The sequence below is a fragment of the Artemia sp. Qi Xiang Cuo genome, chromosome 1, assembly GCF_049724085.1.
Source record: "Artemia sp. Qi Xiang Cuo chromosome 1, ASM4972408v1, whole genome shotgun sequence".
Classification (NCBI taxonomy): domain Eukaryota; kingdom Metazoa; phylum Arthropoda; class Branchiopoda; order Anostraca; family Artemiidae; genus Artemia; species Artemia sp. Qi Xiang Cuo.
Genome location: NC_142794.1, coordinates 54,836,397 through 54,859,616, shown reverse-complemented (window position 1 = coordinate 54,859,616; position 23,220 = coordinate 54,836,397). Strand labels below are relative to the sequence as shown.

At 35.7% G+C, this 23,220-nt stretch overlaps 1 protein-coding gene across 5 annotated transcripts in view; it reads left to right on the top strand.

The window, feature by feature from the left end:
• Positions 1-23,220, top strand: part of LOC148956492 (voltage-gated inwardly rectifying potassium channel KCNH6-like) — a 235,620-nt gene that overhangs the window by 162,256 nt on the left and 50,144 nt on the right. For all 5 annotated transcript variants that reach the window (XM_089095635.1, XM_089095625.1, XM_089095618.1 and 2 more), the window contains 3 exons: positions 2,922-3,082; positions 12,168-12,316; positions 16,869-17,011. In XM_089095635.1, the coding sequence (XP_088951761.1) occupies positions 2,922-3,082; positions 12,168-12,316; positions 16,869-17,011 (453 nt within the window). The remainder of the gene's footprint in view (positions 1-2,921; positions 3,083-12,167; positions 12,317-16,868; positions 17,012-23,220) is intronic.

The following is a 23,220-nucleotide window of genomic DNA, read 5'->3' as shown; positions in this document are numbered from 1 at the left end:
CTGTCTCCACCTCCATGCTGGCTGGAGCCATCAGTGGAGCTCGAGTTGTAAAACTCGAATGAATAAGTTTCGTTGAATTTCAGTCTTTTGGACAGAGCTCTATTCATTCGCATTTCAGACACGCAACAAATTCAGACACGCAAAGGAGTAGCTGCTTGAATTCTAGCTTGCAGCTTCGAACATTCGACGTAATAATATTCAGATGCTTACTTGGTCGAGTGGCAACATGAAATACAAATCAATAGTTATTGTTAACGTTCATTTTCAGAGGGATATTGAACAACCTAATTATTTTTTCGAGAGATTTGAGGATACTGAAGAACAGTGGAATTGCTGATTTTTACGCTAAGCGACAGTATTTAATGGAATTCTGAGTTGATGCTCCCAGATGGCTTAAAGAGTTTGTCACCAAAGTATCAAAGAAGCAATTTGCTTACCAGAGAAAATCTTAGTTTGTCCAAAGAAAACCAGAGAAAATTTTTTTCTGATGTTTTTTTGCTCCTGATATTTCTATTCCTTTCAATACACGTTATCTTATCTAATACCATGACTTGTGGTGTTTGGAACAGCACAGTGGAGTTAAACTTTCTGCGACAAATATTTTGGAAGGAGAATTTTAACTTCTAGGCAACAGTGCGGTTGAATATCATTAATTATTTTTTCATTGTTGATTTTACTGAGTTTTTCATCCTTAAAAATTGACGTTGCCCTTAGTTTAGCCAAAAGAAGCTAGTTAGATACAAGGTTTGATCCAAACTTTCGGGGTGATTTTGATACTATCCTGCGGGGTGCTGGCCAAAATATGCAAATTTTTGAAAGAAAGAGAAAATTTTTATCCGAGCATCAATTTCTGGCAAGAGATAAATATTCACTCCTTTAACTCTAATTTTCCCTCTCTTTCACCTGAAACAATTTTATGAAGGTGCACATTTAGCAATCTTTTTGTATTCAGAATCATCACAGTTTTCCTAAATAGAAAGGATAATTATTAGCTTTTGTCTATAATTATTATATTTCTCTAAAATAGTCATTGACTTATATCGCTGATTTATTTTCTATTATTTAGTTTACATTCTTCTCCCACCCCAAATTCTGGTTGTATCAAAAAGGTAGACCAACAGACTTCTTGTACGAAATCAGGGTAATTTTTTTCCCAGAAGTGTTAGAGATCGCTTAGTTAGGGGTGTACTTAGATCAAACTTTTCGAGTTTGGAATTTCGATGACACTTGGGCAGTTACTGTATAAACTTACCATACCTATTGCCGTCTTATTTTTTCGGTGTCCTTCGATGATAAAACAGTGGGCGGACCAACTAGGTAAGTAACAAGCAATTGACACACTCAGTGATAAATAAGGCAAGGGAATCCCTGGAGTAGCCTCCACGATTCTGCATAACTGACCCGCAAGAAAATTTACGGCTTATTTTATCCACTTAACGACGGCTTGCTTGGTGTTGTCTATCGTTTCTGCAAACAGTATGCCAATATATTTTGTTTTTGATGCTTCATGGACCGTATGATAACTGACGGTGGCTGAATTATTTTGCATTAAAGGATACAAACTCTAAACATATCATTAGGGAAAGTCCGGTAGATAAAGTCTACCCAGTGATGATTAAGGTTATTTAGTAAGTCTACCACCGATCTGCTAAGTAAGATACCTCGAGCGCACGACAGGTAAGACAGATGGATACCATGAAGTAGAACAACGGGTAAGAAAGCGGTCCAGAATTTTGGTAATTACGTTTTTGAAAATCAAAAGAACACGAACACTACCATTATATCATACCTCTTTTGATTTTGGCAGGATCAAATGTTACACCTTTCCATTAAGCAGCAATTTTCAAATATCAGAATCAGAGATCTAGGGTTTTAACTGTGCTTGCACTTACAGCAATGTGCAGCAAAGCCTTCAACCATGTAGTTGAAACTAGCGAATGCTTTGGATATATCTACAGTGCAGATACGGTGCACTTGAAGACTGCTGAAAGTGTTGTTGAAAGCGGGATTGTGTAGTATTGTTTTTTTTTTGTTTTTACTTAGTGGCCATGGACCTAGAAAGAATTGTTTTCTGGCTTCAAACTATCCAAATAATTATCCCCTCCCTTCTTATGTGCAAATATGTAGCTCAAATTATATATTTTCCATCTATTCTGTCCCTTGTCTTTGTCTTGTCTCGCGCTAAACTGAAAAAAACTAACGAAGAAACTGGTTTGTTCTCGAGTGTTACACAGCGTAAACTTGAGTGATTGGCCGATAATACACAAGTACTAAAACTCCTTCCCCCTACGAAAAAAATTTCAAATTTGAAAAGCCGTATTTTTCACGGGGGTGGGGGGTACACACCAGGGTGTATTTTCCGCGGGGAGTATTTTCCGTGGGGGTATTTTCCACTGGGGGTATTTTCCGGGGGTTGGGTGGCATTTTCTGCGGGTTTGTTTCCTCGGGGGGCATTTCCAGGGGGTATTTTCCGCGGGGGGGGGGGGGTCTGGGGAGGTATTTTCCGGGAAAATATTTTCCACGGGGGTATTTCCCCGGGGGGTATTTTCCAGGGTAATCGGTGGGAGAGGGGGCTAAACGCTGGTCACCCACTAGCTTGATGGCTAATAGAAAAGGGAAGGCAGACACTTAGGAATAAATAGTTTTTTTGGAGGGGGAAAACAATTTTCAAATAAAATAGGTGAATTTTGTGACTAAATGGGTACGATTGCTATAATATCAAGTTCAAGACCCCAAAATTTTTTCTTCATGTATACAGAGCTAAACAATATTTGATTACATTCATATTATAAATTACTAATTATAGCCTACACTAAATTGTTTTTCTGCAGTCACTAGGATATTAATTTCAGGTCCTGCTTGGCAGAAACAATGACTAAAGTGAAAAAAAAATGCCTTATACTGTTATTTTTTTTAATTAGCACTGATGTACGCCAGTATTTTTGGAAATGTCAGCGCTATCATTCAGCGATTGTATGCAGGAACAGCAAGATATCATACTCAAATGCTTCGAGTCAAGGAATTCATCAAATTTCATCAAGTACCAAATCCTCTAAGACAGCGCTTGGAAGAATATTTTCAAGTAAGTACCCGCAAAATGTTTAAGAACTAACATATTTAACGTCAGGTAAATATCGATAATCTAGTGTTAATAAAGTGTGTTAATATAATGCGTACCTTAAATATAGGGGTATTCTTTCAACAATAAAATAAGACGAATAATTTTTCTAGTCCCTATCAAAGCTTTTCTGACCTGCTTTCAGATTTCTTGTAAGAACCTGTTTACTGTTACTTTAAACAGCACGTTCCCTGGTTCAGTTTGTCTTTTATAAATGTCTGACGTCATTTGTCTTTCAGCATGTAGGTAATAAAATGCTATTAAATTTTCAATTGGTTAAAAATATTCCAATGTCTTGTGTCCATCTTCTTTCAGTTTAATGCAATTTTGTTGTGAGGTATGTAATCTGGCAGTCAACAAGTCGGTTTTTTTCTTTTGTTCGCCAGTTTTACTTTTGACTGCACTGTTAAAAAAGAATTATTTTCTGCATCAGAACACCTTTGAAAATTAACATTATATTTAATGTAGACTTTTTTCTGTAATTTGAAACAGCTAAGTATGCAAACTGCATCTAGGCTAGTTGTATCCCAAGAGTCTTTAGAGGCTCTACAAGTGGTGTAATTTCATCATTTTTTTAGTTTTCCGGAAATCTCTATTGTTTTTATAACAGTATGACCTACCTTGATAATTTTGCACTGGAAAACTCGCTGAACAGAGAATCCTGTTGATTTAGTATGAGGCTGCGGCGATGTCAAGCTATTTTTTTAATTGTAACTTTATATTATTTGCAATGAAAGTCGCATTACTAATTGTGTATTTCATGTCTTCTGGGCTCTGCTATGGGTGTCCATTATAAAACACTGTGTTTCAACATACATATTCCCACAGTTTTTGCTTAGTCATTTACAATATAATTTACATTAAATGTTTTTCAGTCTATCGTTATTAATTGTGAAGGCTCACTAAAAATGTATAATTTGCTTTAGAGAAATTACATTGGTCAAAGCTTCCTGTCTTTTTAGCTTCGGAACGTAGGCTCAATTCCCACCAATGGCAAGCTTCTTATTGTAATTTGTATTTCTTTCCCTGCAACTTTCTAAGCCCAGCAAATACTCATTCAAAGGAGTTTGTGAATGTAAAAAGTAAATAGGATAAAGAAAGGCGTCCCCGAAAATTAAAGTTCAATTGGTTGAATACAATTTTAAAGAAACCCTAAAGTCTCAGACTTGAGGAAGCTATCTGCCAAGTAGCATTAGTATGGACCATAGAGAGTCATCCACAAGCCTAGTAGACAATAAATTCCCCTTAGAGATATAACAGATCAAAAAGTAATTACATAGTCGTTTCATCTCCATATTATGCAAGAAACATTTCTCCTAATGGATACAATTTAAACGCAGCTATAACGTTTAGTGTGAGTACGTATAATTTTAAGTATGATAATGAAGACACAGTAGCATATAATATTACAGCATTTGGTTCCCGAATGAAGATCTGGAAACAAAACGTTTCCAGGATCAATCTACAAATTAAGTCAATCTGTCTCATTAGACGAATGAGGAGATATCATTTTGGTTTGCTGAGTGACACATAAGGGCAAAGAATGATGTAGAGCTAAGGCCAGTACTATTTGCTATCATAGTTACTACTATAGGTAGTATTACTCATGCAATTAAGTAAAGAGGGAAGTGGTTTCAGTGCTTTATTAATTCAATGTGTTTTTCTACCAAGCCACTTCATCAGGTAGAGAGGATTCTAGAAACCTCGAAGGGGCTCATTCAATCGGAGATTAAAGTTTCTAGTGTCTTTTTAAGAGTCGAAAGTGATTGGAAGGCGAACAGCCCCACTTTCGTTCTCTGGTGTGCTATTTCCTCCCCATCAATTCACCTGTGCCAAACTTTAAGATAATCATTTTTTAATATAGTCTAAACGTTAAATAAAAATGCTTCCAGGGATGACTAGACTCCCACAATCCCTGGGTTAAGAGCCGTAAATTACTCAAGCTGTTTATTGTTCATATATAGGTTGTACAGATGAAAAGGGTGGGGGGGAGGTGATCCTTAGTGTCTGAAAATCCAGCCCAAACTTGCAAAAATCGTTTTTTGTTACACCAAAATCCAAGATTTTGCTGTGACAGAGGGGGAGGAGGGTTGTTAAGATGTCTAAATTTTGACCAAAAACTTTTTCTTCCTCTTTAGCTGTATTTCGAGCAAGCTCTTACGGATTGTTCGCTATGCCAACAATCACAGAATTTCCCAAGAGTATACCTTGGAAACAAAACGCATACTAAAGTAAATATGTTTCAGACACTATATGCACCAGACACTGTAAAATACACTATATGTATCATATTTTTCAAGTTATTTACAAATATCTCTGAAACAGTTTATGGTGTCGAGTCGAAACTTAGAGGGAGTATGAGAGAGGAGGGGGTGTCAAGAGGACTCTAAATATTGGCATCTGGAGGGGGGGAAAGTAAATTGAAAGCCGCTATGTGTATCCAATTTTTTCAAAATACCGTGTCTGCATTATCTCCGAAATGGTTTTGAGACTTGAGTTGAAACTTTTAGGTACTGTTCAACAATGAAAGAGAGTAGGATCAGGATGTGACAAGGAAATTCAAATCTAGTGATTGGGAAAGGGAAGGAATTAAACAATTTTTGTCTCCAATCCGGAAAAGAAATAGCGTTTTTCATTCGCAGCTCCTAAAAGACTTATGACTAAATAGCCTCTGGTTAAATAGCAATATAAATCAACAGAAGCTGTATGCGGCCCGGCTGTCAAAATTACATATCTGCAATATCTTATGAAAAGCTAAGGGTATTAAGTCGAAAATTTCAGGGAATATTGGGGGGGGGCAAGCGAATGGTCAATAATAACTTCAGGGAAAGGGCAGAGCAAAATCAAAGGACATTATGTCTGTTATCAAAATACCATATCTGCGGTAATCCAGGAACGAAAATTGGCCTTTGAAATGGGAAAATTGATTAGTATTCTTTTTAACAGCGGAAAGCTATTGGAAAATAACCAACCCTCCACTTAAGCCCCTTTTGCAGAAGAGACCCGAGTTTGGAAAACATTAATTCTGGAGTTACGGCTGATGAAAAGTCAGCAGTTGCCATTGATCCAGCATTGGTGTTTCAGCGGCTGGTGACAATTGCTGGAAATAGCGACAATAATTTGGAGTCATACTTTGAGTATCAATTGTGCTCGCTGTCTTTGTCAAAGATTTCAGTGACAAGCATATAGTTCTTGATGATGTGGCATTGCTTTAGTGAATCCTTTGGGAAAGTAACTCAATTTATGATAGTATCTGCCAGAAGTACGTTGACTACGTTGCACGGAAATACGGGTGGCAGGGACGTCGGTGGTTTTCGACGGATAAAAGCAAGCACCTTTAATCAGAGACATCAACCATTTGAAACGGAAAGGGACACGATCTTACCCAAAAATCAATTTTAACAGAAATATGGTCTGTTCTACAAAGAAAGAATTGTTCCTAAACAGCTTAAAAGAATAAGCAAGCAATCATAGCCATGACCAGTGAGTACCTGACGAAAGCTGGGTGTCAGGTATACCACGCCGAAGGTGATGCTGATCCTCTCATTGTTGTAAGTTCAGTTAGATCTCCTTCTTTTATGCCTACTGTCCTGGTTTGGAGACGACAGAGATCTGCTTATACTCCTGTGTTATCACGCATACACAGGTATCCAAGCGATCTAATTTTACTCTGAGCCTCGAGTTGGAATCTCAAAGAATACACTTTGAGATATAAATGCAAAGAAACTCAAATTTGAATCTCGTATATGTAGCACAATCCTGTATGTCCACGTCTTCCTTGTGTGCGATTCAATTTCTCGTATCTATGGCATTGGGAAGTCAGCGGGACTACACCCTATGATAAAAAAAAATGAGTGTTACGAATCCCCTAAAGTTTTTATGGGCCCACTATCCACCAAACACGAAATTTCAGCAGCTGGGGAGAAAGCAATGATGCTTTTATATAAGTAACCAGGCTCAATTTCAACCCTCAATCAGTTGCGTCATCTCAAATTAATCGAGAAAAATACATAATCTGCTTCGTTTGTTGAGCCTAAGGTTCTCCCTCCCACCTGTGATCCTTGCAGCTTCCACTCATTTCGAGTTTATTTGCAAGTTAGATGATGGAAAACCCTGGGATGTAATCTCGACCCTACCCAGTTCGGTTGGGTAATTCAAAATGGACTATATTGCCCTATTTTTGGTGAACTCCCAGCTACCCTCAACTCTCTTCTTACAGATTTTCACAGTCACTGGAAAACCGACTGCTCAAATATGCGATGTACTTACAAAAGAAATGGCATTAAATGCACCTGGGCCTGTAGACCTGGCAAGAAGTTGTGCTAACTATGTTACAATTGAGTTTCTCGGGGCTGATGATCTGGAAAATAACGAAGAGCTCTGAAAATTAATATTTTGATTTTTTATCATATTTTGTATATTATATAACTGAAAAAGTCGAGAATGTTTCAATCGTTAGTTAAAACATTGAACTGGGTGATAATTGTCATTCTACATTTTAAGACCGGTTTCTGTCAGATTATGAGTCGTTTAACACTAATGGAATATTTAAATGAAAGTTTTAATTTTACGTTAAAATAAAGAGGATTTTTATAATCACCGTGATCTAGTAACTATTCTAGATATCAATTTTGCTGCTCTACGCCTTTATATGTAAAAAGAATTCACCTCCTCAAAATCAACCTCAACCTCAGAAGACCTAGTTTTACGTTCATATTAAGGTGATTTTCATAATCACCATGATCTAATACCCTGTTCTAGACATAAATTTTGTTGTTGTACGCCTTTACATGGAAGCACTAATTTCAGCTTCTTAAAATCAACCTCAACCTCAAGAAACCTAAGTTTTAATCTTATGTTCAAATAAAAGTGATTTTCATAATCACCTTGGCCTATTACACTATTCTAGACATCAAATTCGTTGTTGTGTGCCTATATATGAAACACGAAATTTACCCCCTCAAAATCAACCTCAACCTAAAAAAACAGATAGAGGAGCTAACTTTGCATATTTAGAATCAACACATTTTTTTTTTAATCGGGTAGTCAAGGAATCTTTTCTCTTGCAATTTGTTCCCGGTCAAACCGTTCCCGTCCTGGACTAGAAGTAGTTCAACAACATAGATCCATTGTGCGTACCGCGGCCAAGAGGGAAATCAGTAAAAAACAGAGAAGGAAGCTTCTTGACACGTTTACTAGAAATAATTCCAGGAATTGTAAATAATTTTTTACAGTTGGAAAATAATGGCTACGCCCTACAATCTACTCCAATAGAACTCACACGTTCACCATGGAGCTCTTTGAGGATATGCTTACCAATTTCATCAATGATAAGAGTAGCCCATAGCAGACAATAGAAGACTACTAATGCTTCAAACTGCACTTCGACGAGTGGACACCAAAAACGTACAGAGAGAAGCCAGTCAATGCTAGCGTGATTGACAAAAAGCAAGTATCTCAATTTCCCACGCAAAAGTGAAAAACTATTAACTCATATCGACTGCAAAACCAACCAAGTTGTAATAACTCCAACAGTTGCAATCTTGTCGATTTATCATTAAATTCTTTTACAAATCGCAAAATCCTCTAGCTCTTGAGAATCATCTTTTTAACAACTACATTCTCCCAATTTCTCAAAACTCTTCTTGGCAATAAACAAATTTGAAAACTTTTATTGAAATATACAATCAGACACTAAATAAAAAGTCAATAGAGCACTAAAAAAAAATAGGACGAATATTTTAAGTCAATCTTAGAAAACACTAGTACACCCAACAACGTCAGCAAGGATTACGACAATTTAAAAAGATTTTGATGATTTGACACTCGGAAATAGGAGTAGACGAAATCTTCTTGCTGAGAATTCTCCACCTAGTATACAAAAAGGCAGTGAAGATATTGGTACACATTTGAGTGCAAAATGGCCGAGTTTTGAAACGTGTCTATGAGAACATTCGTAAAGCGAGTAATCTAAGTTCACGTTATGCACCTGCCCACTCGTCGGGGGCTCAACAGGACCCATGAAAATTATTATCGAAAACAAAGGCTTTCTTGCCTCCGGAAAATATGCAAGATACTCTTTTGACTCTGGAAGAGATTCAGAAACGTCATAATAGACCCTACTCGTATATTTTGCTCGCCATTAGCGTCTTTAATCATGATGCATATGCTATTCCGCTGAAAATAAATAGGGGCTTAGAAGTTGCAAAAGCTCTAGAAACGAAAATTGCTTGAGAGTCCCACAATGAGTTCCACACGGATCGATGAAGGGAAATTCGATTCACTGAATTTTCGACCTGTTCAAGATGGCTAGTAGAAAAATTGTATTCATTTATCTCTGTATTGGTTGCTATGTTTCTGCTCTTAGATCTAGACAATTGAGTCATAGAATGGGTTATTCCAAGAGTCGTGCATCAACATCCGGCTATGGTCTATGCAGTTGGTTTGCTAACCTAGTTCCGTCGGTACTACCACTAAATAAAATGTGCATTGTATTGGCCGCTATAGATTTTGCGTCCTCCACGTTACATGACTGGAGTTTTGCAAAGGATTTTAAGCAAAGCATTTCATAAAATCTTAGATCCCCTGCCAGAGCCCTCGGCGACCAACTGAATTTCTGACTAAGTGGAAAAGGTTTAAAAAGGTGGAGAGTTACCGTCTCACTCATCAGTCTTTACTTACGACAGGAACGAAAGACATTGTAACTGCCACAATAAAAAAAACACAACAACAACTACTAAAGGAACAACAAAGTAAGAAAACTGTTAGATCATAAAGAGTTTCTTCTCCTAACAGATGGCCTATCTTCCACACAAGGAACCCCACTTGTCAATCAGTTTATGTCTAAATTTTTGCTATACAGAAAATTTTGATTCTAGTGTGAAGTATGACTATCATGAACATTCTCATTGCCGCAACCACTCTCTGAAAATGTTCATTTTCATTTTTTTTGGACGAAGGATATTTTTTAGATTTGTCATCTACATTCGCGGATTTGCATGCGGGGGTAAAGAAATCCATGAATGGAATTTCTGTTCTTGCCGAAGGTCTGTCCCAAGAAAATTGTGTGTTGCACAACTTATTTAACAATATTAGTCTCTCCATAAACGTAACACTAGTAAGCACTAGCAGCATCCAAACAAACTCTAAGTTACCTATACTTCATGTTACTTTCTCCAAAGTCCTATAAGAAATTGGGAGGTCCGGCTTTTGAGTGTGAACATATTACAGACATACTTGAACTTACAAATGCAAACCGTTGCATTCCGTCTAGAAGGTAAATTGATTCAGGAGCTATTCAACATACCCCAGTGGTAGCTAGCAAATGTTAAATGTAAAATTAACACTCGCTCTATCCAATTTATTTTGCAAAAAGTGGTTGCAGACACACCAAATGTATCAGTCTTTCTCACCGTGGCAAAAGCGTCCGAAAACAACAGATTGTGAGTTCTGTAATCTTGAGAATTGAAAAATAAAGGACTAGTGAAAGACAATATCAAATTGGTTGTCCCTCGTATAATCACCAGTAAACGAAACATTAAAAATGGTTCACGCACCTACAAGGTTTCTTCATTTATCAAGTGTGAACTTCCATCAAAGACTGCATTGGCTTTTGTAAAAAGTTCCAGTATTGTAGGATCATTGAATATCTCTCCACACAAATTGGAAATTGTTTGGAGGTTTAATCTTGTTTGCAAAGTAACTGTAATCCTGTAGAACCGACAAGCCAGTTCCTTGATCATGATTCATAACTGTTCAAAAATGGAACACACGACTCTATGCTTTCCACAACTCATGGTATAGTTGTATTGGATTTGTCGGGCATTCAAGACATGAGCATTATAATGACAGGGACTGGGCGTTTAGAGTTTGCTTTAGCCGATGTATTGACAGAAAGCGTTGAACTTATATCTCCAAGTCAACTTGAAACATACTGGGAATTACGCCGACGGCAGTTTTCTACTCTACTGATTCTGGCACCATAAATATCAATCAAGTAATTGATGTATAGAATAGAGATCCAATTGTGTCCATACAAAAAACCTATTTTGTGCTCTCAGATTTAATAGAATACATTCAAAGTGCCAATATTATTATCATGGTTAGTAGTAACACATTAAATATGAAGAGTAGACACTAGCTTTGTTTTTGTGAAACTAGGAAATGTGTAGAATTTTGCAATCCTTTGGTCTACCCTACACATTCTATAGTCCTCCTACCAATACCTTTATTGAAAAAAAAAAAATATGTTTTGTTCAAAACCGGAAGAAAGCGCAAAATTTGTTGACCAAAATCTGTGGGCCCATGCATAGTTCCATCCACCGGAGTATGCTATATTCCGCTGCCGAGGCTACATCTACTAAGAATTTCTCAAATTTTATACGGACCTACCTCTTTTGAATTATTCTTTTGAATTAACGTATTCTGCTATTTGTATAATATCAATTTTGGTCCCATAAGAATAAAATTTAACAGCATTAAGGATAATGCATGTAAATTTGTTTTTTAATAAAAATTTTCTTCAGATATCTTCTTCCTCTTTAATATGCAAAAGCTCGTCATTAACAACAACTGGAGGTGATAGATCACTTTCATTTAACTCATATTGATCTATCAGAGAAAAACCAGGGTCACTTTTCCTACAACGAATTTTAATTTACTCTTATGACATAGTTTTCAAAAACACGCATAAGCTATTTGCACAACTCTATGCAATCTCAAAAGACCCATTACTTAAGCAAAACTCCATTATTTCAACTATAAAAGATGTCAATGACTTAATCGTTATGCCACGTGTGGTTTAAGGGCGGTATCTTGATATGCATGGGGCCCCAAAGGGCTGTTCGGTGGTCTTGGGATAGATTAGGGCAATTAGATGTAGGACAAGGAGTGTACCAAAAGCTTTTGGGGGGCCATTGGATCAGCTGGGCCCATTGGGATCAAATTTTTGGAGAGGCTACTGAATCTTCTATTAAACTCTGGCTGATTCAAGTACGTTTTAGTTGAAATGAAATAAATTCTACTTAATTTTTCAACATTTTTTTTCTAGCACGCTTGGACATACACGAATGGCATTGATATGAGCCTTGTTTTGAAAGGTTTTCCGGAAGGAATTCAAGCTGACATATGTCTCCATTTGAATTTCAACCTTTTACATAACTGTAAAGCATTTGATGATGCATCACCAGGTTGCTTAAGGTACGTATTCCTCCTTTCTTTTCCCCTGAAAACTAATTTCGGATACAAAGCATTTGATGATGCATCACCAGGTTGCTTAAGGTACGTATTCCTCCTTTCTTTTCCCCTGAAAACTAATTTCGGATACAAAGCATTTGATGATGCATCACCAGGTTGCTTAAGGTACGTATTCCTCCTTTCTTTTCCCCTGAAAACTAATTCAAACGGATACAAAGCTGAATCATGTAAATACACAAGGGGAGCTCCCCAATTAATTTTGGTATGAAGAATTTCTTTTATTAAAATTGACAACTTTTTCCTTTTTTTTAATACTACTGACAATCTTTCTTCGAGTTGCTTGCAGAGGTAGAGCGTCAAGGCCGTGCCATTCCTCCCCAAAATATTGAGTTTTCTGTGGTTGATCCTATAGGCTACTTATTATTTTCCTAACAATTTTGATATTTTTTAATATTTATTTTGAAGTCTAGCTTCAAAAAATTTTTATGAATGCTTAACCTCCCCCGCCCTAAGAGTAGATATATATTTGCTGTTTTATTGACTTACTTAGGCATTCTTAAATTTAAAAACGGACCTAAATTGCTAAAATATATTTCCCTTGTTGTTCAAGCTAAGGGATTATAAATTTCCTGTATAGGGGTTTTGTACAAGGCGGTTCTAATAGTGTAGTTCGTGTTTTGTTTTAATTGTAGTTTTAGGAGTTATGACCTATTTTATTTTTTACTATGGGGTGTGATCGTCTCTTACTAAGTAACTAGCTACCGCTTCAACCCGGATTACTAGCTACCGCTGCAACAAGGGCTAGCTGCCACTGCAACCCCGATAAAAGCCTGCACTATATTGAAGTTGCCTATACAAGTTAGTATAGGCCTGACTTCGTTCTTTATTATAATTTGTAAAAAAATGATTTTATATGAAAAATTGTTTTTTTAATTACAAAAGGTTTCTAAATGCATCAATTTTCTTTAAAATGAGCCATTAAATAGTTCTTCACTATGTTCCAGTGCCCCACTAGATGCGGGAGAAAAAAAATGGAAAGAGAAAACAAACCTGCTGTCAATGCGGAATATCCTAGTTCAGGCAACTTTTCTTGATTTTTAAGCCAAAATATTTCCCTTGCTTTTTAAGGCAAGGAACTACAAGTTTCCTGTATAGGGATTTCGGACAAGGTGGTTCTAAAAGTACACTTCGTTTTCTGATCTAATTATAGTTTTAGGAGTTATGACCCCTTTCATTTTTTACTATGGGGCGTGATCGTCTCTTACTAGGTTGCTAGCTACCACCACAGCCCGGATGCAACCCAGATTACCATAACAAATTAAGAGGATCAGGCAGCTAACTAAGTCCAATATTTGTCATGGTTTGTTCTTTACTAGGTGTCAGCTATTTCTACAGTTTTGATACCGATTAAACTTATATGAACTTTATTTATGATTAACTAGACTGATCCCTTATAGACTGATTACACACAGGAAAAAGCTTATCGCTCTTTCTTCTTTGAAATAGTAAGAGACGAACCTTAAAATTATCAAGCTGCTAAATAAGTCCAATATATGTAATGGTTTGTTTTTCGAATGATCGTCTTTTATTATAATGAAAGTAAATATTAAAAAAGTATCGCTTGAAAAGTTTTATAGTAAACAACAAACTCTTGCCTTTGTTAATTAAAATGTTCATGGTTGTCTATAGTAAAGAACGAACTCTAGTCCATAGTAAAATATGTGATAGCTGTAACCTAGTGAAAGATTAGCACGGCTAGTAGTAACCAAATCAAGTTTTCAGCAGCTATCAACCTAGCAACCTAGTAAGAGTTATATTAAACAACAGAAGACAGAGTAACTGACATTTTATTTTAGAATGTCAGTTACTATGGGCTCGTCCTTTAATATAATTTCTTTTAATGCTTCAGTTGCTATGGGCTACAGTTCGTTCTTTAATGTAAAGTCCAGACAAAACTTCTATTAATAATTACTACATGAGTTCCTCATGACCGACACTATTTATGATGAATTATATCGATCCTTTATGTATTCATTTAAAAAAAAAAATTTCCACAAAATAAGTTTACAACGAAAAATAAAGAACTCCATTAAACAAAAAATGAGCAAAAATTAAAATCAAATAATCTACCAAGCGTGAAACTACCACAAATCAGCATCGATAAATAAATGAAACCCAAAACGAACAGAAATTACAATAAATTACCGAGTCAAACTCAAAACGAGCAGAAATTAGCATAAGTTGGGCTCAAAACTTGTATGCCTTCTCAAGGCTTGAACATAATTTGCACTTTGCTGAAAAAAATATAAATGTTTTTACTTTTATGACTTTAATAAATCAAATAATATTAACATTTTGATTCCTAAATATCAGTATATGTGTATTAAACTGACAATGCACATTCATTTGTATTTTTTAATACAAATGCCTTCCAATTACTTTCGACTATTGAAAAGGGCACTGGCCATTTTAATTTTTAATCGAATGAGCCCTTTTTGTAGTTTCTACGACAACGCGTTCTATAAAAACCTTATAAGCCCCTAGGGCAAAACTTACAATCCTTGCCCAAAAGGCTGTGGGGGGTTGTCATCCTCATAGACTTATTTTCCCTAGCCTAACACACTGCCTAACATAATGGCTTCCTCGATATTTTGATTGGATTTAAATATGGAAAAGGTTGACAGGAGAGGGGGGTTATTTATCCCTCAACTACTTTCAGCTTTACAAAAAAGCACCTGTCCAATGATCTTCCGATCGATTGAGCCCTTTTTGAAGTTCAGAAAGGGCTCATTCGATTGGAAATTCAAAGGTCTGGTGCCCTTTTTAATAGTCGAAAGTGATTGGAGGGCAACTAGCCCCCCCCACAACCATCATTTCCCCCTTTAGGGGGTTTAGAGGGACGGTTGTCCTACTTTTATTTTCTTTGGATTTTAAATCCCTATTGTTTTTAAGTTTGACTTGGTTTTCAATGATAATTTCTGTTCGTTTTAGGCTTCATTAATTCATTGGCTGTAACTTCTGTTTATTTAGTTTGACGTATTATATGACTTTGGCACACCTCGTTTAGGTTTTAATATCGTTCAGCACTCTTTTTTTTGAAGATGCATTTTTGAACGTAATTGTTTAATTCCTTTCTTTTGTTTTTAATTTACATAGTTTTATTATGTGCGATATAAACTTTTGGCGGAATTAAAATCTTCAAAAATAGTGGTAGTTAGTGCGATAATTTTATGTTAGCATTCTTAGAAAAATTTGGATTTGGATAGGGGCATTTTCAGTAACAAGTTGAGAATCTGTATCCTCTTCGTGCAAAAGAGTTCATGACCCTCATTTCGAAATCTTGAATTCAAATATATTTCAGTCATTCATTTTATTAAAATTATCTTTTAATGTTCTGCTCTCTTTTAAGCATTGATGTGTTAAAATATCTAAATGGATAAACCTTGCATAGGAAAATAACTGTTGTGCTGCCTTTAAAAGAAGTTAAGTCTATGTTTCTTTTAATAGTTTTCTGTTTTTAAGGATACAGTCATTGAATAAAATCTTGAAATTATCATAACAACTAAACTATTTTATCTGCAATACATCATGTGCGATTATTTTGTTACAAAATCAATTGTTGCCTCCATTTCTGAGTTAGCCTTTCATAGCAATTATAAATTGCTTCTTTTTTTTTACACGAACAAAAGAAATGAACAGAAATTCGAAGGTCAAGCCGATAGGGAGATAAACTTAAACCGAAGGCCACCTATTACTCCTATCTAATAACTTTGCCATCCAGCCTGACTTCTAGCACTAATAAGAAAAGTAACAAAATATGAATCAAGTTAGAGCAAGAATGGGACAAAGGAGGCCAGTCCCATTGAGGTGAATTTAGACTACCCTACTGCAAAAAAAAAAAATAATATGCTCGCATCACCAAAGATCAATATATATTCTATTATTTTTAAGGTTGTTTGTTACGAAATGGATTTCAAATCCTATCTGGCCCTTTCACAATAGGAAAAACTCACGAATTGTGGGAGGTGGTAGACAAACATTGTTCCGAAAGCCCTCTCTTGCATACTATACGGCAATAATCCAATTCCTTGTCAATTGTTATAAACAAAAAGTTATAATATTAATGTGTTTATTTGAAGCAAAGTAAAAGTGCGTTTCTATGATTTCCAGACCCTGCAGTAGGCTTAGGGAGGTGAGCACCAGTACTGCCTTGGATACACTTTGGTTTTGTGCAGTTTTCCTTTACATTTTTAACAACCTATCCAGCAAAAAAGAACACTTCTTGAACATTTTAGCCTACAAGTATGTCAAGCTAACAAACAAAGAAGAAAAAAAACTGAGTCAAAGTCATCCGATTTTTAAAAATTAGGGAGTTATCCCCCATAATTTGTTTTTTATTTCAATGACTGGGCCATTCAGAGTAGCTTAAATCAACAAGTCCATCAAATGCCATGACACCAAAACCTAAAAATAGGTGTAGAAAAGAAAGACAAATATTGGGTTTGTTCAGATTGATACTTGAAAGGCTCTATTAAACCTAATTTTGCCTTTTTAGAGCGTTGTCAATGAAGTTTAAAACCACCCACGCTCCCCCAGGAGATACGCTGGTTCACCGTGGGGACGTCTTGTCATGCTTGTATTTCATTTCAAGAGGATCGATTGAGATATTAAAGGAAGATATTGTTATGGCAATATTAGGTATGTAAATGTAGACAGGTCTTTCACATTTTATTTTCTCTATGTTTGCTTTGTCTATTTGGTAGAGAATAAAAGTAATGAAAAACCGATTAAGTGCCGCCAGAAATTAATTACCAAATCAACGCGTTGGTGAGTGAGTCTGAATTTGCCAAGATTTGTCGCCGAACCAACAATTTTTCAATGGTCTGATAAATCATTATATAATCATTAAATTAAAAGTTCATCATTCAAAGCTATTAGCATAAGAATATATTAATAATTTGAAATATGAGATAGCGATTTTTAAGAAAACTATACATCGAATTCAACGTGTCTGAGACCCTTCTAGCAGAAACGCGTTTAAAACGCATTGTGCAATAATATCTAATTTCATACTTTTATCGCTCTTTCAAACAGTTCGGGGTAACGAACTGTAAGTAAGGAAGGACGCGGCTCAATAGTAACCGAAACTATAAGAAACAGAGTTTTGACAACAATAGATACATCAATAGAATCAAATTTTGATGCTTATTCAAAATATGTAGAATTCCTCAATTTTAATGGTTCCTATCAAAAGTTATGAGCCTGAGAAAATTTATTGATTTTTGAAAAAGGGGGGAAACACCCCCAAAACACCGGAACCCTACCGGAGAACCCTACTGTAGATGTTTCAAGCTCCTATCTACCAAAATCTGGAATTTTGCGTTTTTTGCCAGAAGAAAGATCACAGATGCGTGTTTATTTGTTTTTTCCCCCAGGGGTGATCATTTTGAACCAGTGATCTGAGAAGACCGGGAGAGGGTTCATTTGAACGGAAATGAAAATTTCTAGTGCCCTTTTTAAGTGACCAAAAATATTGGAGGGCTGCTCATTTTTTTTTTTTTACGTTCATTTCTTCCCCAAAGTCACCCGAGCAAAATTTTTAGATAGTATTCCGAGTATTATTTAATAAAACGATTAGAATGTAAATAAAAAAAAACAAGTTTTTTTAATTGAAAGTACGGAGCAGCCTTAAAACTCAAAACGAACAGAAATTATTTTGTATAAGAAGGCCACCCCCCAATACCTTGCTCTTTACGCTATAGTTGTGAACACTTTTATAAAAGCTTCCTATTCTAAATAACGGTTCCTGTATTTCATTGGCCGTTCTTAAAAAGCTGGGACGAACAGTCAAACTTTAGTGTAAAGAGCAAGGTATTGAGAAGGGGGAATCCTTCTTATAGGGAATAATTTCTGTTCGTTTTCAGTTTTAATGTTGCTCCTTACTTTAAAAAAAACTTGTTTTTTATTTAATGCGCTAAACTTCCATTAGTCTTTTTCTGAAAGTATTAAAGAATGTGAAAGTTTGGTCAGTAGATGATTGCAAGCGCTCCCTTTGCTTAGTGCACTTCATAACATAACTGAAAGTTTATAGTGTTTTGAGAAAATACTATTAAATGAGCCCTTTCATTCTTGAAAAGTCGTGACACAGTAAAAGTATCTTTTTTGCGTTAAGGTATTCAATTTTGAAGAATTTGAAAATATAAGTCAAACTTTAGCGTACTGAGAGGAGATTGAAGGGAGGGCAGCCCCTCTCATCTATAGAATAATTCCCTTTTGTTTTAAGTTTTAATGTTGCTTTTAACTTTCACTCAGACTATTGCTTTTATTTAAGTTTATATTTGTTATGAAAATTGTATGGAGTGTTGCTCCTTTCAGCTCCCTCTCCGTTCTTTGCACTAATATTCAATTTGTGTATTGCAGTGCTTTGAGAATGAAAGCTTGTTTGCTTTAAACAACACGATTACATTGTTATACGATTACAGCTCCCTCCCCACTCTTTGCACTAATATTCAATTTGTGTATTGCAGTGCTTTGAGAATGAAAGCTTGTTTGCTTTAAACAACACGATTACATTGTTATACCATTACAGCTCCCTCCCCACTCTTTGCACTAATATTCAATTTGTGTATTGCAGTGCTTTGAGAATGAAAGCTTGTTTGCTTTAAACAACACGATTACATTGTTATACGATTACAGCTCCCTTCCCACTCTTTGCACTAATATTCAATTTGTGTATTGCAGTGCTTTGAGAATGAAAGCTTGTTTGCTTTAAACAACACGATTACATTGTTATACGATTACAGCTCCCTCCCCACTCTTTGCACTAATATTCAATTTGTGTATTGCAGTGCTTTGAGAATGAAAGCTTGTTTGCTTTAAACAACACGATTACATTGTCCCTAATATAAGGACCAAAAATACAAAGGGTTATTGGTCTGAATGGGGCTAAATTACAGTCAAGCTGAAGTGCTGAGATAGCCGAATCTATTAAAAAATATGTAAATAAACCTCCCAGTTTTAGTGTATGTACTTCCGTGCGGTTTCGTATTCGTTCCTAACTATAACTACGTGCCCCATACAATACCCTATCTGCTAACTTTATTTGAGTAGGTTGATCCTTCATTTGTTTTTTTATATTATTACATGGTTATGGCTGTCTTCTTGCGGGGGGGGGGGGGCACCCGAAGCCTCAAAAAATGTATTTATAGGCCTAAATTCATGAACTTTTCTTGAAAAGTCTTACAAATCAATATTGAGAGGGGTCGGCCAATACCTACTAACCGTCCTTCATTTGGTGGAATATATTCTCACTAAGCTTGAAATATTGGTATCAAGATGGTGAAAGCTCGACTCACGTTGAGAAATAAGTGAATTTTAACGGAAAACAGTATTTATTTTAAATCAAAGTGTTTTGTAAAAAGTTGAACTTAAGCATAAATATGGGAAGGCTGAGCGGGGGGGGGGTCCTGCAATGGTCCAATTATCCAGTTATATTGAGTAGTATTTTCAAACCATCGATGATTCATGTTTCCCTAATAAATAATGTCCCCCTCATTAATAAACATATATACTAACTCAATTTGTCGCTAAGAAATTCAATATGGTAGCTTTCTGTCAACCTTAGGACGTATGAGGCTGATAATTTCCGATTGTTTACAATTCGAAAACAAAAAGTCCTTAAAAGAATTGGAAATTCCATCAATGCATGTCAGGGACCACTACTTATTCTGGACTTTATAAAAAACACTGACTTTGGCTTTCGACGGGGTAGGAAGAAGTCTCTGAAAAATCCTTTTGAGTGGAGTCTTTGAACAAACCTGACTCCTTTTCATTCAAAAAAAATTTTAGAGCCTGAATTCTCTTCTATCAGCAGCAGTTGGCATTTTATCCTGGCATTTTCCAGGCCCATTATCTTTGAGTCTATACTTGTATACTAAATGTGTCATGTCTGAATAACGCAAATGTTCTTGACTTAAAACTAGAAAAACAGAGTTTATTTTTTATTTTTGTTGAAATCTGTGCTGCACAAAATCTACTGATTTTGGGACATGACTTAGAATGTAGATGATAAAAAATAGTCGTCGACCTTGTGGAGCACGATAATAAAGAACAGTAACGAGGGATTTATCTGACTTTCGACAACCCCACGCATTGGATTTTCTAAAAAATTCCAGTATGCAATGAAAATTGACAGTGAAATTGAAGATGAAGTGGAAATTGACAAATTTATTTAAAATTTTAACATAAAATAAAACATTAGGCAAAAGAGAAAGTTAACATAATTTATGCAAAGGGTTATTTAGGAATTACAGCAACATTACGAGGAATATTTCACGTGTTTTATCCTCGTTTCGAGCCCAACCTTTATATCTCCTTATAAAATATCTTAGTTCAGGCATGAATATATGGAGCTTCGGCGTCACCAAAATGATTCATTCCAGATATGAACAATTTGGCTGGTTTTGTTTTGTGTGTATTCGAGTTTCAGATCCCACTTTCTTAAGAACATTGTTCTTAAAGCATTTGTAACTCACAAAATATTCATTTTATTGTATCTTGCAGTTTCAGCAGTATCACTTTAGGTAATCAAGCAGCGTCAGCAAATGGGTGTTCAAATAAGTCGGTTTTTTCTAAGAAGTTCCAGAAGGACTTTTGCATTTAATAGGACATTTGTATTTTACTGCGAGGCTTTCTTTCTAAGCCTCCTTCCTGTATTTGAATCAATGTAGTCCATTCTGTGCTTGTAGTAATCATATATTACTTACAGAACAAAATAAAACAGAACAGTCTTTATCTTAAAACACGAACGAGAATCAAACGAGAATTTAATGTCTACATTGAATATCTACAGAAAGCTCCTCTTAATGGAAACATAAAATTCCAGTGCGTTATTTAAGCAACAAAAGAGGTCATGCCACAGCAAATGCTCATTTACATAGACTATCGAGCTAAATTTCGAAGAACATCCCACGTAAGAGCTAAAAGAACCAGAGCACCCTTCGTAAGGTTTAATGTCTATAGTGAATATCTACAGAAAGCTCCTTCTAATGGAAATATAAAATTCTACCCTCTTCAAGCAACAAAAGAGGTCATGCCATAGGAATTGCTCATCCAAATAGGGAGGTCTTTACACTATCCAGCCAAAATTCAAAAATACCAAGTTAGCCTAGAGCCTCTTGAAAAGCAATGTATTTTGCTTCTGAGTTTCATAGGCTCTGCTGCCGTGTGGAAGCACATTGGTTACTAAAGATTTAGGCATATTATATAAAATAAATGGTTATAGACGGTTTGTATGGCTTTACCAATAGCTATAAATTATTGAATAAATGTACACTAACTATTAGATGTCATATCAGTGGATTTTTTTGTGAGGGGGAGGGGCACTCGAAGCCAAAAATTGTAATTTTAGGCTTTAGTTTTCAAACTTTCCCTGAGAGTCTTTAAATGAATATGCAGGGCAATGGAATTTAGCCCATATTTTTCCCTTTGGAAGGACGGTATTCGAACTGAGCGTGCAATCTGACTCTGAGGGACGACAGTTTCTCTATTTTCACAGTGACTGCAGTTTTAAAACAAAACAGTAGTTTTATCATATAAAGAAACTGGGGTAAAAATTTAAACTTAAGCCTTAAAGAGTGGTGGTTTAACAGGATGTCACCTTCTCTCATATTTAAGAAAATAAAATGAATGCTTTTTCACGAAACAGTATTATACAAAAGCTAAACTTTATCGCAAAGAGTGAACGGTCGAGGGTGGTGGCAGCTTCCATCAAATTTAGAATAACCTTAAGCATGATATTAAAAAACACGAAAAAACAAGCTTGTAGAACTCAAATCATAGGAAAGAGCAACTTTAAACCTAAAATACTGTCTTATAACTGTCTTAAAATACTATCTTATACTAAAATGTTGCCTTATATTTGAAAGTGTAACCGCCATCTACACCCTTTGTTCTTACTGCTAAGGGTTGACTTTTATCTTAATGCTTAAATCAAAAATCTTCTTTTTTTTACTGTGCGGCTTCGAGACAAAAAAAAAAAAAAAAAAAGGCAACAGAGGTGTCACTAGCCAAAATATTGAGAGCAAGGAGGGGAAAATTTTACCGACTGAACAGCTATTCATACTGACTGTTTTAACAACCGGTGAAAAAATATTCTAAGCACAGTATTGACCGGAAAAAAAATGGTAAAATTACGGTGTAGTCATCGCAAAACTGATAAAATTATGATCGCATTTAAAGCACTCAATTTGATTCGCCGATGGATCTTTGCACATACCTATAGTTGTATTTAGTGAGTGAGTTCTTTATTTAACAATAAAAATCATAAACAAAAAACTACATCAACAAAATCTCCCCCATAAGGCTCCATGGCCGGGAAAGAACAAGGGATAAAAAAAAATACCAACACAAAAAAAATATATAAACAAAATCAAAAAAAAAAAAAATTCAGTCGCCCACCTTAGTAATCCCCAGAATTAAAAGCTAGGCAGGGGATAAAACATGAATTCACCAACTCAAATAAACATCCAACTCAATCCAGAGACATCAACTCCAAGGGAAACCGGAAACAACTTAATTACTAGCTAGAAAATCTCTAACATAATTTTTGAACATACCAAACGAGTGGCAGCTTTGTGCAGACACAGGGAGCGTGTTCCAAATCCTGTTGCAAGTTGTCAGGGGGTTGAAGTCAGACCTCACTAATGGAGTATGAAGAATCTTTAAATTGCTGGAAGTGCGGAAATGATAAGTCGATTGATCAGAAACAAAAGATATATTATTACATAGAGCAGCAGGAAGATGACCGTGCAACTGTAAAAAGATGAAAAAAGAACAAGAAAGAAAATAGAGAGATATCAAATCAAGAAAGGGTTTAAGTGAAGATCGGTTAGTTTCCTTAATGAGTT